General features: G+C 35.5%; 2 protein-coding genes across 3 annotated transcripts; one reads left to right on the top strand and one right to left on the bottom strand.

Moving 5' to 3' along the window:
* The first annotated feature begins 762 nt into the window (after positions 1-762).
* Positions 763-2,592, top strand: LOC113305243. Its single transcript, XM_026554324.1, has 4 exons — positions 763-1,186; positions 1,288-1,540; positions 1,893-1,949; positions 2,043-2,592. The coding sequence occupies exons 1-4, from the start codon at positions 763-765 to the stop codon at positions 2,590-2,592; spliced, it is 1,284 nt and encodes a 427-aa protein (XP_026410109.1).
* A 2,912-nt stretch (positions 2,593-5,504) lies between these two features.
* On the bottom strand, positions 5,505-12,107 carry LOC113304466 (DEAD-box ATP-dependent RNA helicase 8-like). 2 transcript variants are annotated; one of them, XR_003338210.1, is made up of 10 exons: positions 11,388-12,107; positions 10,656-10,716; positions 10,029-10,263; positions 8,928-9,166; positions 7,392-7,643; positions 7,113-7,293; positions 6,899-6,987; positions 6,731-6,804; positions 6,466-6,626; positions 5,505-5,936 (listed from the first exon to the last, which is right to left on the bottom strand). XR_003338210.1 is itself a non-coding variant. In XM_026553595.1 (10 exons), exons 1-9 carry the CDS (start codon positions 11,663-11,665, stop codon positions 6,548-6,550), a joined length of 1,488 nt encoding a protein of 495 aa, XP_026409380.1. In that variant the 5' UTR covers positions 11,666-12,107; the 3' UTR covers positions 5,505-5,936; positions 6,513-6,547. The 2 variants fall into 2 exon arrangements, 1 of the variants encoding a protein (XP_026409380.1); XM_026553595.1 differs by having other exon boundaries at positions 6,513-6,626.
* Between the last annotated feature and the right edge of the window lie 10,332 nt (positions 12,108-22,439).

The following is a 22,439-nucleotide window of genomic DNA, read 5'->3' as shown; positions in this document are numbered from 1 at the left end:
TGCTTGGAATATTTCTGTTGTTGGATCACCTGGATTCAATTTGTTCAGAAGTTAAAGTCCACTAGGTATATGCTTTCTAAAGGGAATAGAGAGCATTTTGGTAGCATTAATCGACATGTGGATAATTTACAGCAACATCTTGAAACTCTGCAGAGTAAACCTCCTAGTGCTGAAGTCAGAATTATACCAACAAAAATCCAGAGACAATCTCTTAAAGGAAAATGATTACAACACCAATTATTTTCATGCAAAAGTCAACTGGAAAAAGTTTAGAAATAGCATAGACTTCATACAAGATAAACATGTGAATTGGATTCACAATAGAGAAGATATTGTAGCCCATCTTTCTTCCCATTTCAAGGATATTAGTACTACATCCAACACTATATTTAATGAAAGTCTCTACAAGGTTCTCCCAACCATTATATCTGCAGAAGAAAACACAAAACTATGTAGGATTCTAGGTGAAGAGGAAATTCTTAACTATTTAAAATCTATGGAGATTTGGAGTACACTACGGCCAGAGGGCTTTGAAGCTGGCTTTTACAAAATCCAATGGAGCACTGTAGGGGTGATGTCTGCAGCATGGTTCAGAAATTATTTTAAACCAAGCATATACTGAAGCACCTAAATAAGGCCTGTATTTCTCTTATTCCTAAGAAGAAAAAGCATATCGCTGCAACTGATTATAGACCCGTTGGTCTATGCAACACCTCATATAAGATTATTTCCAAGATTATAGTTAGCAGACTGAATCCAATAATGGATAAAATCATATCTCCATACCAAGCATCCCATATCTCAGGGAGGATGATAAGCACTATAATTGCACAAGAAACTATTCAGTCAATGAAGAATAAAAGAGGAGAAAAGGGTTGGATGGCACTCAAATTAGATATGTCCAAATCCTTTGATAGGCTAGAGTGGAATTTCTTAATCAAGGTAATTCAGTACTTTGGTTTCAGTAATGATTTATGTGATTTAGTTTATCAATGCATAAGTACTACATCACTCTCTGTCATGCTCAATGGCTCACCTTATGCTGAGTTTCACCCTACAAGGAGTCTCAGACAAGGTGATCCTCTTTCACCTTACTTGTTTATTTTGGAAATGAAGTTTTTATATAGACATCTCATCAAAGACAATGAAGACAAAAAAAAAATTATTGCAATTAAAGTAGCAGGTGGTAACTCACCAGTTATTAATCATCTCTTATTTGCAGATGATTGCTTGATCTTCACTCAAGCTACTCTTTATTCAGTCTACAGTCTCTTGGATTTATTACAGATTTCAACACTCAATCTGGCCAAGTTCTTAACTTTGACAAGTCTTCAGTTTACTTCAATAAGATCACTAAGCTAGAGGTTGCTTCCACTCTTACTCAAATTCTTGGAGTTAAAATTATGGATGCTAAAAATAAATACTTAGGATTACCACTCATTCTGGGTCATTCTAAGCAAGAATCTTTCAGAGCTATTAAGGATAATTTTATACACATACTTTCTGGATGGTCTTCAAGTACTTTAACTCAAGCTGGCAGGTTAATAATGGTTAAACATGTGCTCAACTCAGTTCCTCTCTACCAGATGGGTACTTTTTAGTTACCAAAACATCTAATAAATCAGATAACTTCTCTTCAAAGGAAATACTTCTGGGGTTATAGTTTTCATAGATATTTTAATCCTATATCATGGTCCAAGCTTTGTAAATCCAAGGATCTTGGTGGTTTGGCATTCAGAGATCTAGAATTACTTAATATTGCTCTACTGACCAAGCTAGCTTGGAGGGTATGCACTGAAACAGATCAACTTTGGTTTAAGATACTACAACCCAAATATTTCAAAGGTATAGACATTCTGCATTATAATACTTTTATCTCTAATGCATCATAGGTTTGGCAAGGAATTGAAAATGGTCTTAAAATTGTACATGAAAATTATTTCATGGAGGTAAATAATGGAAATAGAACAAGAATCTGACATGATAGGTGGATTTCAGGGTCTCCCATAGTCAGATGAGTTTAACTCTTACACCTATGTCAGTGAGTCAATTATGCCAAACACTAATGAGCGGAACATTAGTCTTGTCAATACCCTTTTTGATGCCCTTACTGCTGCAAGAACTTCAATGATGTACCTGGACATTACTAGTGAAGACTATGTTATTTGGATGGTAGCCAAGGATGGGATTTTTTCTATTAAAAGCACATATAATATGCTAGCTAACATTCAAGTTGATGCTCAAGTAAGTGGTGTTGTTGTTCCTTCTCAAATATGGAAAGCATTATGGAAAAGTAATGTTGCGCACAAAACAAAACTATTTGTTTGCAAGTGTATTAGAGACATTATCCCTACAAGGAGAAAAACTGATATTTTCAATGTTGAAGCTGTAACAGTCTGTGGAAGATGTGTTAGAGTTGAGGAAACATTGGAGCATCTTCTTCTTGATTGTAGACATTCAAGAGCATACTGGAGGCTTATTAATGTAGATATATATGCATTGGAGCATCTTCTTCTTGATTGTAGACATTCAAGATCAGTCTGGAGGCTTATTAATGTAGATATATATGCTGTTAAAACAACTCAGTTTTAGTTGCACAATGGTGCATTAGCTGGTTCCAAACTAATGAAGCTGCAAGAGAAGAAAATCTGGTTACAAAGACTTATGATTGGCTCATGGGTTATCTGGAAAGACAGATGTGAGTTTTCCTTTCAGGGAGTATCTCTAAACCCTATTAACTCTATGCACATGATTAACTATTACTTGATGCTCTGCAATCCTATTAATACCAATATTGATATTTCTAGCTCTAATAATATCTTTCTTTTCTACCTTCATCTCATTAGAAACCACCTGATGATGGACTAGTTAAAATTAATGTAGATGCATCTTTATGTAATGAAACTAACCAATCTGGCACTGGTTTGGTCTTTCGGGACACTCATGACATTGTGGAGGTATCAAAGGGATATACTCAGTAGATTTCTTAGATCCGGAGGAAGCAGAATGCATAGCAGTTCGAGAGTCTTTATTATGGGCCGAAGCTATGCAAGTTAGGAGATTAAACATAGATACTGATGCTAAGCTAGTAATCTAATCTATCACTAGTGAGTTGTAGTACACTCACTGGAATAGTAGAAATCTTATAAAAGAGATCAAACATCTGAGTTCTAGTTTTGATACTTTTATTTTCACGTTTATCAGTCGGGACGATAATCAGGTTGTTGATGCTATCTCTAAGCTTGTTAGAGATAATTATGCTAATTTGGAAATCTACCATAACTTTCCTCTTAGTATTTGTAATCTCATAGCAAAAAATCAGAACTTTGTTGTTGGCTAGTTTTTACAATAAAATTTTTTCAGTTATAAAAAAAAGAAAAAATATAGGGAAAAGTGCCTAAATCACCCAAGTTAAAGGGATGGTCATGACTAGGTAAGAGAGTAGGTATACCACCACATAGATGTATTTGATCGACTTTGTGAAAGTATGCGTTTATATAATTCAATTGGAGATTTCCCTTAGGCGTAGTAACAACCTTATTTGGGGTGATCCTATTTTAAGCAATATTGTTCAAAAATTCTTCACGGATTGCTCAATTAAACTCCCTACAGATCAAGATCGTCTCTCTAATAGATTAGATTTTTCTTGGGATCACATGACTTTCATCAGACCAGCCATTTTTGGGGAGTCCGGTTGGCCACTGGCTCGGGGTCCTGAAGAAGTAATACATTTTACCTTTTCACATAAGCTAAGAATTAAGACATTTTTACACCTCATGTGCTGGTCAGTTGTTTCATTTAAAGCATAACCTTCTTAGGTTAAAAAGGGGCAACCCAAGGTCAAAGCATGTAACTAAGGCAAATTATTCCAAATTTTGCAATACACAAATGGCAATCAACAAGAAAAATGCAAAAAAAAAAATCAGTTCGCAAAAGAAAAGAAAAAACAGAAAGGAATCTTTGAATTAATTGCGTATTCAGTATAATCCTAGTACATGGAGTTATTGTTCATTGTTTGTGACAATTTGTCAAACAGGCAGGTTATGGTTATAACCTCCCACTCTACTAGTATAATTACTGAGTCTATTTATAGGCCCATGAAGACACACTAATTTTAGTGCAAAAGAATAGTCATTACGATAAAACTATAATGGGTGTCTTCAAGCAACAATGTAGCCATAGGTGGTGCCAAATGATGATGTCAATAGCTTTTGTGATACTTGCAGTGTTAGCGAGTGAGTGTTGTTCTTCTAAGGAAAGCGACGGTATCGTCTTCGCCAAAGTTCGAGTCAACATAACAAACGATATGTCACAACACACTCTAACAATTCATTGCAAATCCGACGATGATGATCTTGGCGAACATGCATTAAGTTACGGTCAAAGTTTTCATTGGCATTTTAAAATAGACTATTTCCTCCGGACATTGTTTACGTGTGATATGTGGTGGAATGATTCAAGTGGAAAACTAGTTAAAGGGAACTATGATATTTACCAGGCTACAAGAGACTGGAAGAGATGCAGAAGATATTGCAGTTTTCCTATTCGTGTAGACGGTGTTTATGGGTTCATGAGGGAGATTCAGACGTTTGTGTTGGTATATCCATGGCCAAAATGATGAATTAGGACCACTCGAGTTTTCCGTCACAGAGTCCCCTTGCGGGAGATATTACAAGGAGACAGAGTGAGGAGATCAAATATTGTTTATGTTTAATAAATATTTATGTTATAAGTTAACGTAATAATGGCTTATTGTTGCTAGTTTGAACAGGATTTTCAGAGGCTGATGTTTTCAATCTTTTGGGGTTTTAAGTTTTTCTACCCTTGTGTATGTCACTCGGTCCTTCCAGAATTTTGTGCCTAAGATTCTAGCACACAACCTGTTATTTAGTCAGTACAAGGGTTTAAAAGATAAAGTTAGAAAAGAAACGAAAAGATAAAGCATAAATGGGAAGTTTTCTGGGGATCCCACAACGGAAGAGAAATTGATGATCAACCTAGAACGCAACGATGATGAGACCTAAATTTAGTAACAAGCAACGGAACTGCATTTTGAACAGAGCCAGTGCAGGATGGCAATCATTTTGTTTCGGTCTTTAGTGAATAGCAAGACCAGATTGTAAAAATGACAGACATGATAATGACAGTGATTGAAGGAAGAAGAGTTGAGAGACTCAAAACTTGTCGAGCAGAGTTAAAATTTCATTTTTAACTCTTCATATGCCACCCCATTGCACGCTTCATCACAATGCCACTCATCAAATTGGAGAGTTAAAATTTCATTTTTAGAGAAATCTGCCTAACAAAATAGATCAAGCTGCAAGCTCCCACTACATGAGAAAATTTCAAAACATCATTCCTCCATATGAAATTTCATTTTTAGAGAAATCTGCCTAACAAAATAGATCAAGCTGCAAGCTCCCACTACATGAGAAAATTTCAAAACATCATTCCTCCATATGAGCATGTGTACACCGCATATCCTATAGGTGCCCATGTCATCCTTGAGGCCACACAGAAGTCAGATGGATTTTATAGATAAAACATGTAATTAAAACAGTAGTAATGTTTCTGGATCAGATCACTAATAGTAGAAGTAACTAGCAGTGTAAGGAGCACTTCAACAGGTGAAAACATAATCAAAGTAAAAAGTTTAAGCAAACTAAAATAAATTCAATTCTCCAGATGATTTTGATGATGATCTAAATAACAAGTATCCTTCTAAAGTCTTCTTCTGATAACCCTCCCTCATAAAAAGGTTTTAGCATTATGAAAGTCTAGAACTGACTATCGAAACATACAGAGCTCGTTGAATCACTAGGAACCAGAACCAGCAGCATACAGTCAACCAAAAGGCATCGCACGTACAACACCTCATTGCCATGATATTCATATGACACTCGAAAGACACCTTCTCTGAAGTGAAGCACCTTACCCTAGAAAAAATCATAGCGTACACAAGAGAATGTAAGATCATTTATAATTCCAGTGCAGGTAAGAACATTAGTTGGACTCGTGCAACTTTCAGGGAAAAAAAAAAACGAAGAAAACTTAGCAACATCTCCTCCCTATGGTTAAGACGTAGACTACTTCAAATTTGGCATATGCCAAGCATCGTTTAACTGTGAACATTTTAACAAGTTCGGTAGGCTGTTTGCTGTGATGCATCTCAACAGAAAGAAAATAATGTGGTAACATACCCAGAATGATCGCTTAGAAGTTTACAAAATGACAGCCATTAACACAAAAAAGCACAAAAAATGAGACCCAGGGAGTACACCCAAAGCCAGCTATACTTGGGCGCTTGCTACGGGTCTTCTAAATTTTGAACTGGTCACCTCTCCTAAGTATGACATTGAAACTGGTTCATAACATGATTCTGAGAAAACATGTCGCCAGATGTTAAGACGCTGTCCCACTGACACTTTCTACACAGAACATCTATGTAGGAAAATTAGGGCTTACTTTACTAGTCGATATGTACACGTAGCGGGACCTTCTCTTTTACTCACCACTGTTGAGCGCGAGATGGGATCAGTATCACAGGTCACCTACAGTATATAGCTTGGTCAATTTGTGGAGGAATTTGTTTAATTTCCGTCCCAAGTTCTTGTTCAATCCTATACCTGTCAGAAGAAAAAATTGAAAATTCAGGCGTACATCTCAGAAGAGAAAACCAACATCAAATATATAGCAACATTACAGAAAAGTATGATGTGCAGACACATACAAGTTGAAGCGGTCCTCATATGTGATCAAATTCACAGCCAAACCAAGATGTCCAAACCTTCCAGATCGACCAACCTGGGTATGGGAGGAGCATAAATATCAGAAATCAAAACCAAAATGTGCATGTTTCATTAAAAAAGAAGCTAAAAGCCTGAAATTTTCAGCATACCCTGTGAAGATAAGTTTCGGAGTTCTTGGGGAAATCAAAGTTTATAACAACGTTTACTGCCTGAATGTCAATACCCCTTGTGAATAAATCTGTTCAAACAATATAATGAAAAGAACATACCGGAATCAGACTAATACAGAAATTATTTACGTGTATGCATGTCATATGATGGAAACAGCCAAGCAATAAAAAAAAAAAGGAGCAATATACACACCCGTACAAACAAGATTCCTACAGGCACCATTGCGAAAATCGTGAAATACTCTGTTTCGGTGATCTTGCAACATTTTCGCATGAATATAGAAGCAAGAATAGCCGAGCTCTGTAATCTTTTTTGCTAACAGCTCTACCCGATTAACAGAGTTGCAAAATATGATTGACTGGTTAATTTGAAGCTGAAAAGTAAAGCACCGGAATAAAAAATTAATGAAATTAGAAAAAAAAAAAACTCGATCATCATCTCATCGAGAAAGGAAATCAGTTAAGGGTATACCTTCGAGAACAGAGTGTTCAAGCAGTGGACCTTCTGTCTCTCTTCCACAAAAGCATAAAATTGTGTTATTCCCTTGAGGGTAAGCTCGTCCATAAGATTAATGATGTACGGCTTTTGCAGATATCTATCTTTAAAATCCTTAACAGTTACAGGAAATGTTGCTGAAAACAACAAGATTTGTCGACTTGTAGGTAGAAAACGAATTAACTGCTCGACTGAAGGTTGAAACTCTGGAGACAAAAGCTTATCTGCCTGATGTCACAAGACGAGCAACATGTCAGCACAATCCAAGATGTCATCTCAACACCAAACAAACAAAAGAAAACAGCAAAGCAAACCAAGGAAGACAAAAAAAAAAAATACACGTCAACTTTTCGGCTCAAATGATCAGGTCCCTTAGTGATGATTTTTTTAACCAAGGGATGGTGGCTACTAATTTTAGATCATAATTGCACCAATTGCAGAGTAAATATATAAGTGAACCATGGAAGACACCTTGCCTATCCTAAGGACACCATCTTGAATGCTTGTTTATATTTTCTGTTCGATTAAGAACAAGTCAGAATTTAAACTCTTAAACATACAAAAATACACAAAGTTCACCACTAGTAGGCTTTGCTCATAGTAAGCACTAGAAAATGTCATCTCAACACCAAACAAACAAAAGAAAACAGCAAAGCAAACCAAGGAAGACAAAAAAAAGATACACATCAACTTTTCGGCTCAAATGATCAGGTCCCTTAGTGATGATTTTTTTTAACCAAGGGATGGTGGCTACTAATTTTACATCATAATTGCACCAATTGCAGAGTAAATATATAAGTGAACCATGGCAGACAGCTTGTCTATCCTAAGGACACCATCTTGCTTGTTTATATTTTCTGAACAAGTTAGAATTTAACTTTAACATACAAAAATACACAAACTTCACCACTAGTAAGCTTTGCTCATAGTAAGCACTATTTCACATACAAACACAGAATCTCCACCACTAGTACACTTGCTAATAGTCATTGGGAAACACACAAAAACAACTGCTACTCAACAATGGAGGAAAACGAAATAGCATGATAAGTCATTAGCACTTGATTAGCTTGGTCTACTCATTTTTCTTTATGATGAACCACTTGGGTGGTTCTGCATAAAATCTGTGTGTTTTACTAGCACTATCTGTGTGAAACACTTTCTGGTACCAAGCTAAGAACAGCCAGTTTTAGGCATTTCAGATTAGAAGTCATAGGCAAAGTTTGAAACATGTCCAGAGTCAAACAAAAATGAAGGAAAAAAAGAAGAAAATAGGGTAGATATGTTTGCTGCAACTCAGCTCTTCAAACAGGTCCTATTCTATCTCTCTCTATAACTTTATCTGAAAGTGAGCGAACTTAGTATGATTCCATGCTTAATAACTATTTGATCTTTTTTTTTCTCTCAGTTTCTTACTTTACGAATCAATGAGTATTTTTTAATAATTTCCCTATGATGTTACTCCACAAAAACACAAAAATGAGCAAGAATCAAGGTGTTGTGATGCTATACCTCATCCATAACAATCATTGAGCAATCTTTTAGTACACAAACACCCTTCTTGGCAAGGTCAAGGATCCTTCCGGGTGTTCCAACGAGCAAATGCACAGGTTGGTATAAGCGCATGATGTCATCCTTTAGACTGGTTCCTCCTGTGGTGACCATGACTTGAATCTTCAGATGCTTCCCGAGCTCCTTACAGACTTGTGATGTCTGGAGCGCCAATTCTCTAGTTGGAACTAGTATAACAACTGCATATAAAAAGATAAATCAGTACTTAAATACAAGTAAAACAAACCCAACGCACGCAAGCACGCACAGTAACGTAGGCATTAAAAAGATAAGAGTATTCAATTCGCTAAGCCCGTGACATCCACCATTCAGCTAGATAAGCAAGCAGTCAATATAACACGTGTGACACATGTCACCAAATGCAACCGCAAAGTCGATAGACATACTATTTAATTGTATAAGACAAATTATAAATCTTTAAAATGATCAGATGATTCCAATAGTAATACATTTCCCAGATTTATGTTTGTTTGCATATAGATGCCAAACAATGACTTCTAAGAATTGCTATATCATGCAGTCAAAAACATGACATAAACGATCACCGAGTAGGTATACAAGTTTTTCACCTGAAACCTTTCCTAGGTATGCTTAGACCAAAAACATAAAGCAAATTTTTTACACGGGGGGCTTTCCTTTTTTTTTTTTTCTTCTCCTACTCTAGTAAATGATTATGTCTTGATACTCACAATTAGGAACCTACCGCTTTAAGACTTTAAGTTAATTGATTTACGACTTACATGAATGTGCTAAAAGATTAATAAATAACTACAAGGCAAACAAAATATGGATAATATTAAAAATGAATTCTAGATACTATTAGCATAACAGATACATCTATTGGCAACAGAAAATGTTGTTTTGATCATGCAGGTGCCATTACAAATATATAACATGATAAATATGATATTAAATGCACGGATACAAACTAACGCTTCGTAACAACCAGCAACTAGCTAGATAAGATCATTAAACATCCCTATCTCATAACAAAGTTTAAACCTAAAATAAGAGACTCAATTGTATGGTAAAGATTAGAACCTTGAATCACATTGTTGTCTTGATCTATTTTTTCCAGAGCAGGAATACAGAAAGCAGCTGTCTTTCCTGTCCCATTTTTAGCTCTGGCAAGAATATCGCTTCCGGTCAAAGCAATTGGAATGCTTTCTTCCTGGATGGGAGAAGGTCTTTCAAAACCCTTCTCGTATATCCCCATAAGCAGCTCACGCTTCAAAAAATAATCTTCAAACTCATTTCCTTTTGTAGCAGTCACATCCTGCAATGAATATAAATTAAAGATTTAAAAATTGAGAAGTTTATCCTCAAAGAAGCAATACCATAGATGTGAGAAAATGTAAGAAGCAACTGCATGAAGCAGGAAAATGTGCATTCTGGATAAAAATAAAGATAATTAAAGTAGGTTTCTATCCCACACTCTCAATTTATGTGACATGTGAAGCAGTCTTTGGGATCTTTAATGAATTTGTTGGGAAGGAAAGTACAGATATAAAGGTTAATTAAAGAATTTAACAGAACCAACAACAATTTATGAATATCTAATGATAAACTTTCCAGGTACAAAGAAAAAACATACAAGTTACGTAAAGATAAACTTTCCAGGTACATAATAATAAGCAAAAGTATGTACACCACCAATAACAATCATACCTCTGTCCTATAACGGGTATCACTAGGTGGGATCTTTAGCCTTGCCTTCCAATCTTGAGAACTAAGATCATACAAAGAAACCAAATGAGTCAGTTCATGTAAGCATAACTTTGTGCAACCAACAAAAATCCCCTATAAACATGCTAGTAAGATATATGAGTGGCAAGCAAAAATCGTAAACTAGATCCACTTATCTGCAAACCAAGATATAATGAAAGGCTGAAAAATGTAAATTGAGAAAGAACATGAAAACCGTTGTATGCACAATGTATATCTGATTAATCAAGATTCGTCTTAGTGACAACAGTGGTTCAACTATCAAATTCCCACTCTTCAACATCCTCAGGAACTCTATGAATTGAACTTGTAGCCCCTCAAATTATTTTCCATAAAAATTGTAATAAACCATGACATAAACCCCAAGTATTATGCTTTGAATTTACCATTCTTTCCCACAATCTTTATCGAAATTGTAAGGTTTATATATCATATAAAGGAAAGATTCTATGAACTACAATTTGTTGAAGTGGTCATTCACCACTTAGCAGTACATCCCAAAACCTCAAACAGTTTGACAATTTCACATGCCCAACATATGCCCATATAACATAAAAACCATATTAAGTCAACTCATGTAACTACAACCTCAGTTCAACTATCAAAACCTAGCTTACATGAATACACCTTAACAATAATCAGTATACTTAAAAAAATCGCAAACAAGAACCATACCTCGAATCGATGGTTTCGGACTGCACTGCTTTCTCAACTTCATTCACACTTGATTCATTCCCGCCCATAGGATTTCTTCTCAACCACTGTTGTTGTTGTTGCTGTTGCTGTTGTTGCTGATACTGAGGTTGATTCTGTACAGGATTCCTCTGCACATATTGTTGTTGTTGAGGGTTTCTTGGTTGAAAATTAGGGTTTGAATTCACATACCCACCACCCCCTCCACCACCACGACCATTCCCAATCCCAGGCGGATACCTACCTCTTGGATTATTCATTCCAATTAAAAAATCTAGGGTTTCTTCTTCTAAAAAAAAATTAACTAGGGTTAACTAAAATTCCTCGATTCAAAAACCGAACCGCCAAAGAAAATCACTAGACTCAGTTAAAAAGAGTTAGAATCGGTGCAAAAACACGAAGATGTACAGTTTATATATCACACGAAGAGAGATCTTGCCGAAACCCTACAGAACGAATCAAGATTATCGAAGAAAAAAACTCGAAAGAGATCTAGAAAATTGAATCCTTGGAATATGTAAAGAACGAATTTTGTTTCGAGAACTGGAGATTTTAACGAGGAAGAGGAGTAGTCTTGGTGTTGTTGAACATCGAATCGAAGGAAGAGGCTTTTTGTTGTGTTTGGTGCCCTAATTTTGCAGAGAGAATGTATAGTTTACGGGTTTGTTTTGTTTTGTTTTCATCAATGGCAAAAGAAAAAGAAGGGATCACGCTGGGTAGGGTAGTAAGTGATGTGTGTCAGGGTTAATAATGGAATTATGTTGTAAATTGGTCCTTTTTTAGGCCTATATTTCCTTAAACAGCCCTTTCTACTCTTTTTCTTTGTTTTTGGTAACTTAAACATTAAGCTAAAGCGCGTTTGGATATCAGAAGCAAATGTGTTTCTACTTTTCCAGAGCAGAGGCCGGAAGCAAAGATATTTTTCTTCACAAAAAGTCGATTCTATTGCTTTTAGAAGTCGTTCTGAAATTTTATACCCAAACTCTATAAATCAAAAAACTACTTATGGACTAACAAGTTTGGACAGAAAGCAGAAGTCATGAAGAGGAATCTTATGATTCATAAAATGTTGACTTTTTTGTTTCTAGAAGTCGTTCTGAGATTTTTTATACCCAAACTAACTTCTTGCTTTTTGACTTCTATAATAAAAATGCACAAATCACTCAAAAGCTGACAAAGCCAAACAATTTCAGTAGTGGTTGATACTTGCACTACTTTGGTACTCAAATGCATTACTTTCTTGTTAGTTTTCACTTTATGGTACTTTGATTATGTCTGTTTTGGATCCTTGAAGCCAATCCGACCAATGGAGAAGAAATAAGTTCATTGTAATACAAAGTGGAGAAGTTATAGTAATATTTGCAATAGGAAGTTTAAGATTCCAGAAGAAGAATTGGTTAGGTTGGTCCTACCAAGAACCTGACTGATTATGAAGCAAAATTTGGAGTAAAAAACTCTGGAAGACTTACGGCTAGATTGATGAATTCTAAAACAAAGTGATTGTTCAAGTGTTAGTTGCCTCTATCTTGTAGATAATATAACGAAAAATCCAACGCAAAAAGAATGATGTTGGGTGAAGGAGTTATGAGCAAAACATTAAAAATGCAAAAACATCCAGGAGCATCTGCGACTAGGTTCAAGGTCATGAACCTAGCCAATTCTGAAAGAATTTTGGGGTCAAACTTGTCAGGTTCCATGGCTGAGTTGTGGAGAACTGGACCTAACCAATTCTGGGACTGTTATGCACGAGAGATTGACTTATAAAGAAACACGATCCCAGAAGGTATCTAAGCTTTAAATTTCATGAGCACTATATAAGAAGAGTTCCAATGCATTAAAAAGTGATCTCTTAACATTTTTTATCACATCTTGAAAGCCATCACGTGACCTTCTATGTCAAAAACCTTAGGTTGTCCCCTTAAACGGGAACCATTCCTCTTCTTCGCATATTTTTCATTAATTTTAGTATACCTATCAGTAGGTAACTTCTTTTTATTGGTTGCGGATTTAATAAACATGTAAACTAATCTGGGTGGTTAGTTTTAATACTAATGATTTCTTTTATCGCTTATGTCTTACTGTTAATATTGTCATGTACACTGAAGACTTGCTCTTTTAAGTTGCAAATTCAATGATCATATGTTCATATCTAAAGCTAGACTAGGTTTTTGAGATCTGGAATTATCGAACAACTCTAATCACAAGTAGCATAACATATTTGTTAATGATGGGATGTTGCCGTGCGATTATGTGTAGAAGCTTACCCTAAGTTAAATATGTGTGGCTCTTGCGTCAGATTGCTTAAAATAACCTAATCTCACTATGAGCATTTTCTTTCATTGGGTTAAACTTGAGTGCTTTTTGCGCCAAGTTATTCCTTGAAAATGATTCAAAGAGCGACTCTTGATATTTTGATGACACAATGATTTTTTCTGGAGTAAGCTTGTGATAGGATGCTCTAAAGTTATTGGTATGAAAATGATTGAATATTTTCTTGAATAGATTGACGAGCCAAAACTTTATCCAGAATTTTCTCACCTAGATCCCAATTTTTATTTATTTAGTTTTACTTTGTTAGTTAGGTTACTTGTATCTAATTCGCTATAATCCCCCTTGGTTACATAAGAAGTCGAAAACAAATAACAGATTCACATATCCTTGTGGGAACGATCCTTACTATCGCTATATTACTTTTTAATATTAATGTAAATATCTGAAATAATTTGTTGCGCTTACAACATGTATTAGCAGGTGAAACTAAGGATCCACACTCAGTGAAATACGGGGATCTAGCAACCATACCCAACAATTCATTTGTCTATCTGAGAGGACTTACTCCAATACACTTTCTAGAGAATCAACTAGACAGTCACACTCAATCTAGAGTAAAGTATATCAAAGAGTTTAATATCTCCAACTCTTAATTCAATCCGAAATCAGCAAATATAAATCTGCGGGCCCGATTGAATATAAGAGGAGTTACTTGAACGGTACCAAAGACCAATGTTCAAGTGTCAATCAATGTAAATAAACAACCAAAGTTTGGATATTCTAATTGATTGATCTTAACGCACAACCTATGATATTTCAATTATATAACAAAATATAACGCGGAAAAGAAATAACATATACACCAGAATTTTGCTAACGAGGAAACCGCAAATGTAGTAAAACCTCGGGACCTAGTCCATATTTGAACAACACACTGTATTAAGCCGCTACAAACTCTAGCCTACTACCAATTAACTTAGGACTGGACTGTAGTTGAACCCTAATCAATCTCACACTAAGTCAAGGTACAGTTTTGTTCCTTATGTCTCTGATCCTAGCAGGATACTACGCACTTGATTCCCTTAGTTGATCTCACCCACAACCAAGAGTTGCTACGACCCAAAGTCGAAGAGTTGATAAAAAAAAATTTGTCTCACACAGAAAAGTCTATAGATTGAATAAATATGTCTCATCACAGAAATACCCAAGAGTTTTTTGTTCCGTCTTTTGGTAAATCAAGGTGAACAAGAACCAATTGACAAACCGATCTTTTCTCATGATATAAGATGAACTTGGTCGAAGAAAAAGCTTGCCAACACATATTTTGAGAAATATGTAAGCGATATAAACTCAACGCGAAATCTCAAATGTGTATAAAGAAAATTATATCGTAATACGATTTATGTCTCAATATAGGAGATAGAGTAGAAATAGACTTTTCAAGTGATAGATGAGTTCAAGTCTCCACATACCTTTTGTTGATGAAGTTCCACAAGATCCCCTTAGTAGTTCTTCGTCTTCAAATGATGAACGCCGTGAAAACTAAGCTTAACTACACAATCTATGTCCTAGTCCGAGACATCTATAGATAGGCTAGAAATCAAGAGTTATAGTTTTGATCACTAACATTGACAAACATGCTTGAGATAACAACGCATGCGAGTTCGACCGAGCAGTGCTCTAACAATCTCCCCCTTTGTCAATTTTAATGGAAAAACTATCAATATAAATGGATTACAAAATAAATAAAAATTTTAACTTCTCATCCAAATGCTTGATCTCCATGGCATCTTCAACACGACTCGAAAACTTCGTCACTTCCAAGTACTCCATGATTCTAAACGCGTTCAACTCAGCATCATAGTTGTTGAAGATCCGTAGCGATAACAATGAGAAAACAAATGCTCTCAATCATTGTTACACAGTGTCATGGTATTATTACACAACATCAAAGTTCAATTATATCACAACTTTGACAACAATACTATGGTCACATATATCACTCCCCCTTTAGCCAATACTTCATCTCAACATGAAAACCACTCCCCTTTACATAATGATTCGTAAACCATATGTATTTGTAGTATGAAACTACACATTAATTCTCCCCCTTTTTGTCAATATAAATTGGCAAAGGTACGAAAATTAGTGGGATCCTCATGAAATTTTCATAGAGATATTTCATGACCAAAAGAGAATACCATACCAACTTATTTAGATGCCATCATAAAGCCAAAGCTAAATGCATTAATCAAGGAATTTATAAAGATACAAGATAACCCCTATAATATTCCACAACCGCATTCCCCACAAAGATTTGGCAATTAAGCACAAGTTCAAAAAGAACTCTCCCCCATAATATGTCATTACCGAAGGAACAACAAAGGCGACCTTGCTTTTACAAGAAAAGAATGATTTCTTTGGATATGACCAAATCACATGAAAAACATGAATTTGTATCCAAAAAATTCAATTGAAATAACCACAAGAGAACCCGTGGTTAGTTCAATTGGAATGCACAACTAAATTAACCACAAAAAGTGATCAATTCAATTGGCCATGCTCATCATAAGAGAACTTACGGAGCAACAAAGTATATACACAAAAAAATGTGGATCAGAGATCGACCAATACTGCGGAATACACAAGGATTCATTCTATTTTCCATCACTATTTGCACAATGACATACAATAGACATAATCCTTGTAAACAAAAGTTTTATCCTTTCTTCCATCAAATAATGACATAAAAGGCTTTAACTTTTGTAGTGTCAAAAGTTCATTCTATCTTTTATCAATACTTTCATACCGACATAATAGAGATAACTTTTGAACAAGTATGGGACATTCACAGGTTCACGGACGAAACAACATATCCCATAACAATTTGCAATATACAAAATCATAAAGATTAAAATTGCAAAAATAATCTTCCTAAAACTTAGAATTTAAATAAATAAATCTAACAACATGAAGATGAAAAAGTTGGACATAGCTATGTGTACTCACAATAATGGCTATTCCAAACCCTAATTATTCTTCTAAAAACACAAGAAATAAATTCTCATAAGAAGATTTACTATACAAAATAAATCAAAAACAACTTAAAACCAATTAACGAAGCACCAAAGACTAATCATCATCTTCATCGTCAGAGACCATAAGAGTGGCTTGAATCCTTCCCATGTCATCTTTGATTTCCGGAAACTTTGTAGCAATCACAAGTAGTTGTTCTTGAACGCACTTTACCTTGGCACTAATCTTATCAACACCTTTTAGAATTTTATGAAGAAGATCCATGGAGGTGGAATCACATGTGCCATCAAGTGTGTTGCTTCTTTGTCTCTTGCAAGCGTTATCCTTCATATGTTTGAATGTACAAGGACGGACTAGCTTGGGAGTTCCAATAGAGTTACCAATCGGATCTATAAAGAGAGCGTGACAAAATCGCTCAATCAAGCAAGGATATCCTAGATTCTTGTTGGAAGACGTCATCGACATTATTTGATATATGATGAACCCGCAAATGTCGAGACCTTGAGTTCCCAAAATAAGAAAATAGACCATTTCCGTAAAATCACGACTCCAACGAGAATTTTCAATCGTGGAGGGACAAAGATTAGATATTCCAAGTTTACCAAAGTACATCAAAGCAAGACTAAGATTTTTATTAGGAAGTTTCCCTTCATTCCAAGCAACACTCTTACCACAAAGACCAATGGAGATGGTTCATAAGAGGAACGTTCATGACTAGGTATTAAAAGGCGAAAATTCCCAACGGGAATATTAATAATTCTTGAAATTGACTCTCTTGTAACATGAATCCTTTATCTACTAACCATGGTCTTGAATTTCATGTCATCATGATTAACACCATAGATGTTAGCATAGAAGATTCTTGTAAGAGTGTCAAATCCTTCACACAGACCATCAAAAATATTTCCAAGCTTGAATTTTTCAAAGAAAATTAAATCCTCCTTATGTCCACTAGAAAATCCAATTTCTTTTCCAGAATGAAACCATTAGACGTAATCCTTTCAAAAACTCTAGCACAAGAATCATTAACAAATCTAATCTTAAGAGAATCTTGATCTATAGGAAAATCCTTGCTAGAAGATGAAGAACCCAAATTTTTTGAAGTTCCTTTTGAAACCTTGAAATTCATCACGAGATCTAGAAATTGGAAATGAAAAACAAGAGGAAATCACTTACTTGGAATGAGTCTTGAACACCCTTCTTCTTATTTTTATCCAAAGATGATTTAATGGAGAAATTTGATGAAACCTAGAAAGTTCACGAACGCGTACTGGATGGGAGGAAGAAGAAGGTACGCATACTATTTCTTTATATGCCCACTAATGGACTTGGACCCGTTTATGAACCGCGACCCACAAGAGGAATGTAGGATTTTCTTTGATGTTCACACACCAAGGTTGTGCAACCCGTGAAAACATAATTTGTGTGAGGAGACGGATGCAGTAGAAAGCTTATTCGAATATCCTAGAAGGACAAAATAACATTTTTAACCCAACTATACACAAATCAAACCTTTTTTGCCTCATCTCAAGATATATACAAATGGGGTAATGCCAGGCTTGTTACCAAGTGGCACAATGTGCAGAGAGATTCTCATGCACTATTTCTGGTTGATATTTGTGAGCAGTGCCAGTGACATAATCATAGTAATGATGATAATTAGAGTTACTAGAGATTTCTGACTTCCTTTTCATTTGACCAGAAAGAAGATTTTTCCGATAACTTGAAACGGTGTCAACAACATGAGAACCCGTTTTATTGGATCTACTTGTGTTGACAACGTGTTTAGTTCGTATATCATGATTACATGGTTTTACATGTACCGAACCTTTATCGGATCGATTATTAGACTTAACGGAATTAAGTTTTTCTAAGAATCTAAAAACGCTTTCAAAAGCTCTAAATAGATCTTTTTCAATTGATCCATCATGATAGTATTCCTCAAAAATATTAAGACTTAATCTAGTGAGATTCCATATCTTTGAGCGTAAAAAAATTTTTCTCAATCTTCCTTTCTTTTTAACTTTTCCTTTAGATTGTTTCTCACCATCTAAGTTTTCCAATGTCTTAGATGAAAATAGATTATCATGAGAAACCAGAGGTTTTGTCCATAGTAATCTTCGAACAATCTTTAAGGAGTTCTGGCGTGCATTACAGATGCCACGAGCAAGTTTTCCAAAGAAATTTCCCATAGGGAAAATTTTAAAGGATCAATCAAACAAAAACTTATTAGGTTTATAGTGTTTGCCTGCTCTGATACCAATTGAAAATGCGGGGGTCTAACAACCACATCCAACAATTCGTTTGGAAATATGAGAGGACTTACTCCAATACACTTTCTAGAGAATCAACTAGACAGTCAGACTCAATATGGAGTAAAGTATATCAAAGAGTTAAATATCTCTAACTCTTAATTCAATCCGCAATCAACAAATAGAAATCCGCGAGCCCGATTTAATAGAAAAGGAGTTACTTGAACGGTACCAAAGACCAACGTTTAAGTGTCAATCAATGTAAATCAACAACCAAAGATTGGATATTCTAATTAATTGATCTTAACGCACAACCTGTAATATTTCAATTATATAACAAAATATAATGCCGAAAAGGAATAACACAGACACCAGAATTTTGTTAACGAGGAAACCGCAAATGCAGAAAAACCCCGGGACCTAGTCCAGATTGAACACCACACTATATTAAGCTGCTACAGACACTAGCCTACTACCAATTAACTTCGGACTGGACTGTAGTTGAACCCTAATCAATCTCACACTTATCTAAGGTACATTTGCGCTCCTTGCGTCTCCGATCCAAGCAGGATACTACACACTTGATTCCCTTAGTTGATATCACCCAAAAACGATGAGACGAAGATGTTTGTGATTACTTTTTATCTTGCCTATCCGAGAAATTAATCTCGAGTCAATTATTTCAATTGTACTCAATACGATAGAATCGGGCAAGATCAGAACACGCAACTACAAGAGAAATAATTGGGTATGGCTTCACAATCCAAATGAAGTCTTTGAAGTCGTTAACTTACAGGGTCTCGATAGAAACCTAAGGTTAAAGGAGAATCGACTCTAATTATGCAACTATTAACACACAGGAGGTGTGGGGATTAGGTTTACCGGTTGCTAGAGTTCTCCTTTATATAGTTTTCAAATCAGGGTTTTCAATCCAAGTTACCTTGGTAACAAAGCATTCAATATTCACAGTTAAATGAAAAACTTGATTCAACCAAGCTAATATCTTTCAACCATAGGATCGAACTTAGCTTGTTACACACAAATGAAATGTACCCTCATTTAAGTTTATGTAACCGTACCTAAACGTGTACACCATGTTGGTTCACAAATAGTTAACCGAGGTTAGCCATATGATTACTCTCATATCAACCTTATTCATCTTAACCATAACTAGTTCAAATGACTTAAATGAAACTAGTTAAAGAGCCGTTCAATTGCTATATTCTCATAGAAGTACACAAGAACACAATTGAAGCATAAACGATTTGATTCACTCGAATCAGTACATGAACATTATAGCCACAGTTTGCAAATACTGCATTCCTTATTTTTATAAATATTTAGGTTCATGTACAACCGATTTTAGAAAGCAACCACTTAAGTATGCGTACGGGTATGCGTACTTAAGTAACTGGATTTGAGTTTGTTTTATTTTTCAAACTCAGCAGAAATTCACAGACGTGAACTGTCCGCCATTATGCGTACATATACGCATGCTTTAGTACGTCGGTTTTGATTTCCAAACTCAGCAGAAATTCACGGACGTGAACTTCCGCTAGAATGCGTACGGGTACGCATACTTAGCCAGTCTCCATCAACCATTTAGTACATACACAAGTATGTATACATTTGGTTCCCGGTTTTGGACTTATACACAAATGTGCGAACACACTATATGCTTATATCCAAAGATGGTTACATAATTCTAAGATATTTATCTCAATCATTAAAACATTCTTAGAGGATGACTAGCCGTTTTCACACACTATTAGCATCAAAGCAATTTTCAAGATATTGAAATAGTCATTATCAAAATATTCCAAGTCTACACCAAATGATTGTATCATACAAACCATGTAAGATGTTAATCGGCAATTTTCTCATGATATAAGATGAACTTGGTCGAAGAGAAATCTTGCCAACACATATTTCGAGAAATGTGTAAGCGAGATAAAATCAGCTCGAAATCTCAAATGTGTATACAAAAAACTATATCGTAGTACGACTTATGTCTCAATATAGGAGATAGAGTATAAATAGACTTTCCAAGTGATAAATGAGTTCAAGTCTCCACATACCTTTTTTCGATGAAGTTCCATGATAGACGCATTTATGTGTCTATTTTGTTCTCAATGTTCAGTATTGTTAATACTCAATTATGTATTAATTTTGGTGTTTTATTTGTTTGTAGGTATTTTTTGGGAAATAAACATTTTTTGGAAAATTCGGCACGAAAATTTGTTAAAGGCATCCCGAAGGACATTTTCTAAACGGACCCATGCTTTGGATAAGAGGCACCTTAATTTATAATGGGAACCTCAGTTGGACACCTGCTATTTACACTCCACAGACGGATAGGGTGCGCCTCTTCTTCTTCACAATTCAAATGGATTTTTGGCAGGAATTTAATGGCAGCAGCAAAGCAAATTTGGAGTTAGATTTCTCAGTAGATTTGAAGAGATTCAGTTGCGTATTTTTTATGGGCTGGACCTGTTAGAGTATAGCAGGGTTGGTGTGTGTGTTTTGATCAATCATAATTGGCTGCATTATCGTGTTGGAGCGAAACAGGGCATGAACTGTTCCCGGGTATGTTTGGAATTTTGGGAAGATCCCCTGAGAGTTTTTCGTCAGTATGAGCTGGAAACAAACTCTCACGAAAAAACAGGGATGGTAACGTGTTTGGGTCCGATCAAAAAGGGTAGTTACATCTTGTGAAACAGATACGCGGAATTCTGTTAGGTTAGTTTTGGAAAGTTTGCGTGTGTATTCAGCGAGTGGGCTTGATCTAGAGCGTGTTATCAATGAGTTGGGATAGGTTTAACATCAACAGGCGCGCGAAGAAGAAAAGAGGGGAAAGATATTTCCCGTATCTGCATGGAAATAAAACAGATTGATGGCTGGAGATTTTGGGAATAATGACGACATATTTCTAGTCCTGTTGCGTATATAAAGGTTGTGGGGAGTCATAGAATGGGTGATAGAGAGTTAGGGGTGAAGTTCTGGTTCGTAGAAGAAGTTGCAGACGAGTTATGTACTTTCAGACGAAGAAGAAGAGGAAGAACACAAAACATTATATTTAGACAGTCGCATAAACCGTTGCCTATACATTCAAATCCAATAACTTTGTAACAATTTCTGTAACAATTATTTCGAGTTCGCAACAGTTTGTTAGTGTTTCTCTGTAATAGTGGGTTCTGTAACAATTATATCTGTGACAAACACACTGCTTTATACTCTTTCCTCTTGCAAACACCTTTTTGAGCAATGAAATCAACTTTTGAGTGTATTTCTAACATGAGGAATTAGACCCCATCTCCGGGGCGAAGGACGAAGCTGAATTTCATCATGTGGTAAATTAAATTCTTAGTTACTATTTGCATTGATTTTTAATGAATTATGATTTCTATTAATTACTTGTCACTTTGTTTGATGACGTATGCTTAGTTCTAGGTAATTTTGATGCGCCATGCTTACA

This window comes from Papaver somniferum, chromosome 8 (assembly GCF_003573695.1).
Source record: "Papaver somniferum cultivar HN1 chromosome 8, ASM357369v1, whole genome shotgun sequence".
Classification (NCBI taxonomy): domain Eukaryota; kingdom Viridiplantae; phylum Streptophyta; class Magnoliopsida; order Ranunculales; family Papaveraceae; genus Papaver; species Papaver somniferum.
Note: the sequence above shows the minus strand (reverse complement) of the source record. Positions and strands in the feature narration are given on the sequence as shown.

Bases quoted from the DNA above. Each gene is read 5' to 3' on its own strand.
- LOC113304466 (XM_026553595.1), bottom strand. From the start codon at position 11,665: ATGAATAATCCAAGAGGTAGGTATCCGCCTGGGATTGGGAATGGTCGT. The intron at 10,264-10,655 runs GTATGATTGTTA...TATTCATTGCAG, and splicing joins ATACCCGTTATAGGACAGAG to GATGTGACTGCTACAAAAGG. The intron at 9,167-10,028 runs GTTCTAATCTTT...TTTTATATGCAG, and splicing joins AGACAACAATGTGATTCAAG to TTGTTATACTAGTTCCAACT.
- LOC113305243 (XM_026554324.1), top strand. From the start codon at position 763: ATGGATAAAATCATATCTCCATACCAAGCATCCCATATCTCAGGGAGG. The intron at 1,541-1,892 runs GTTAATAATGGT...AATGCATCATAG, and splicing joins ACTTTAACTCAAGCTGGCAG to GTTTGGCAAGGAATTGAAAA. The intron at 1,950-2,042 runs GTAAATAATGGA...CACCTATGTCAG, and splicing joins ATGAAAATTATTTCATGGAG to TGAGTCAATTATGCCAAACA.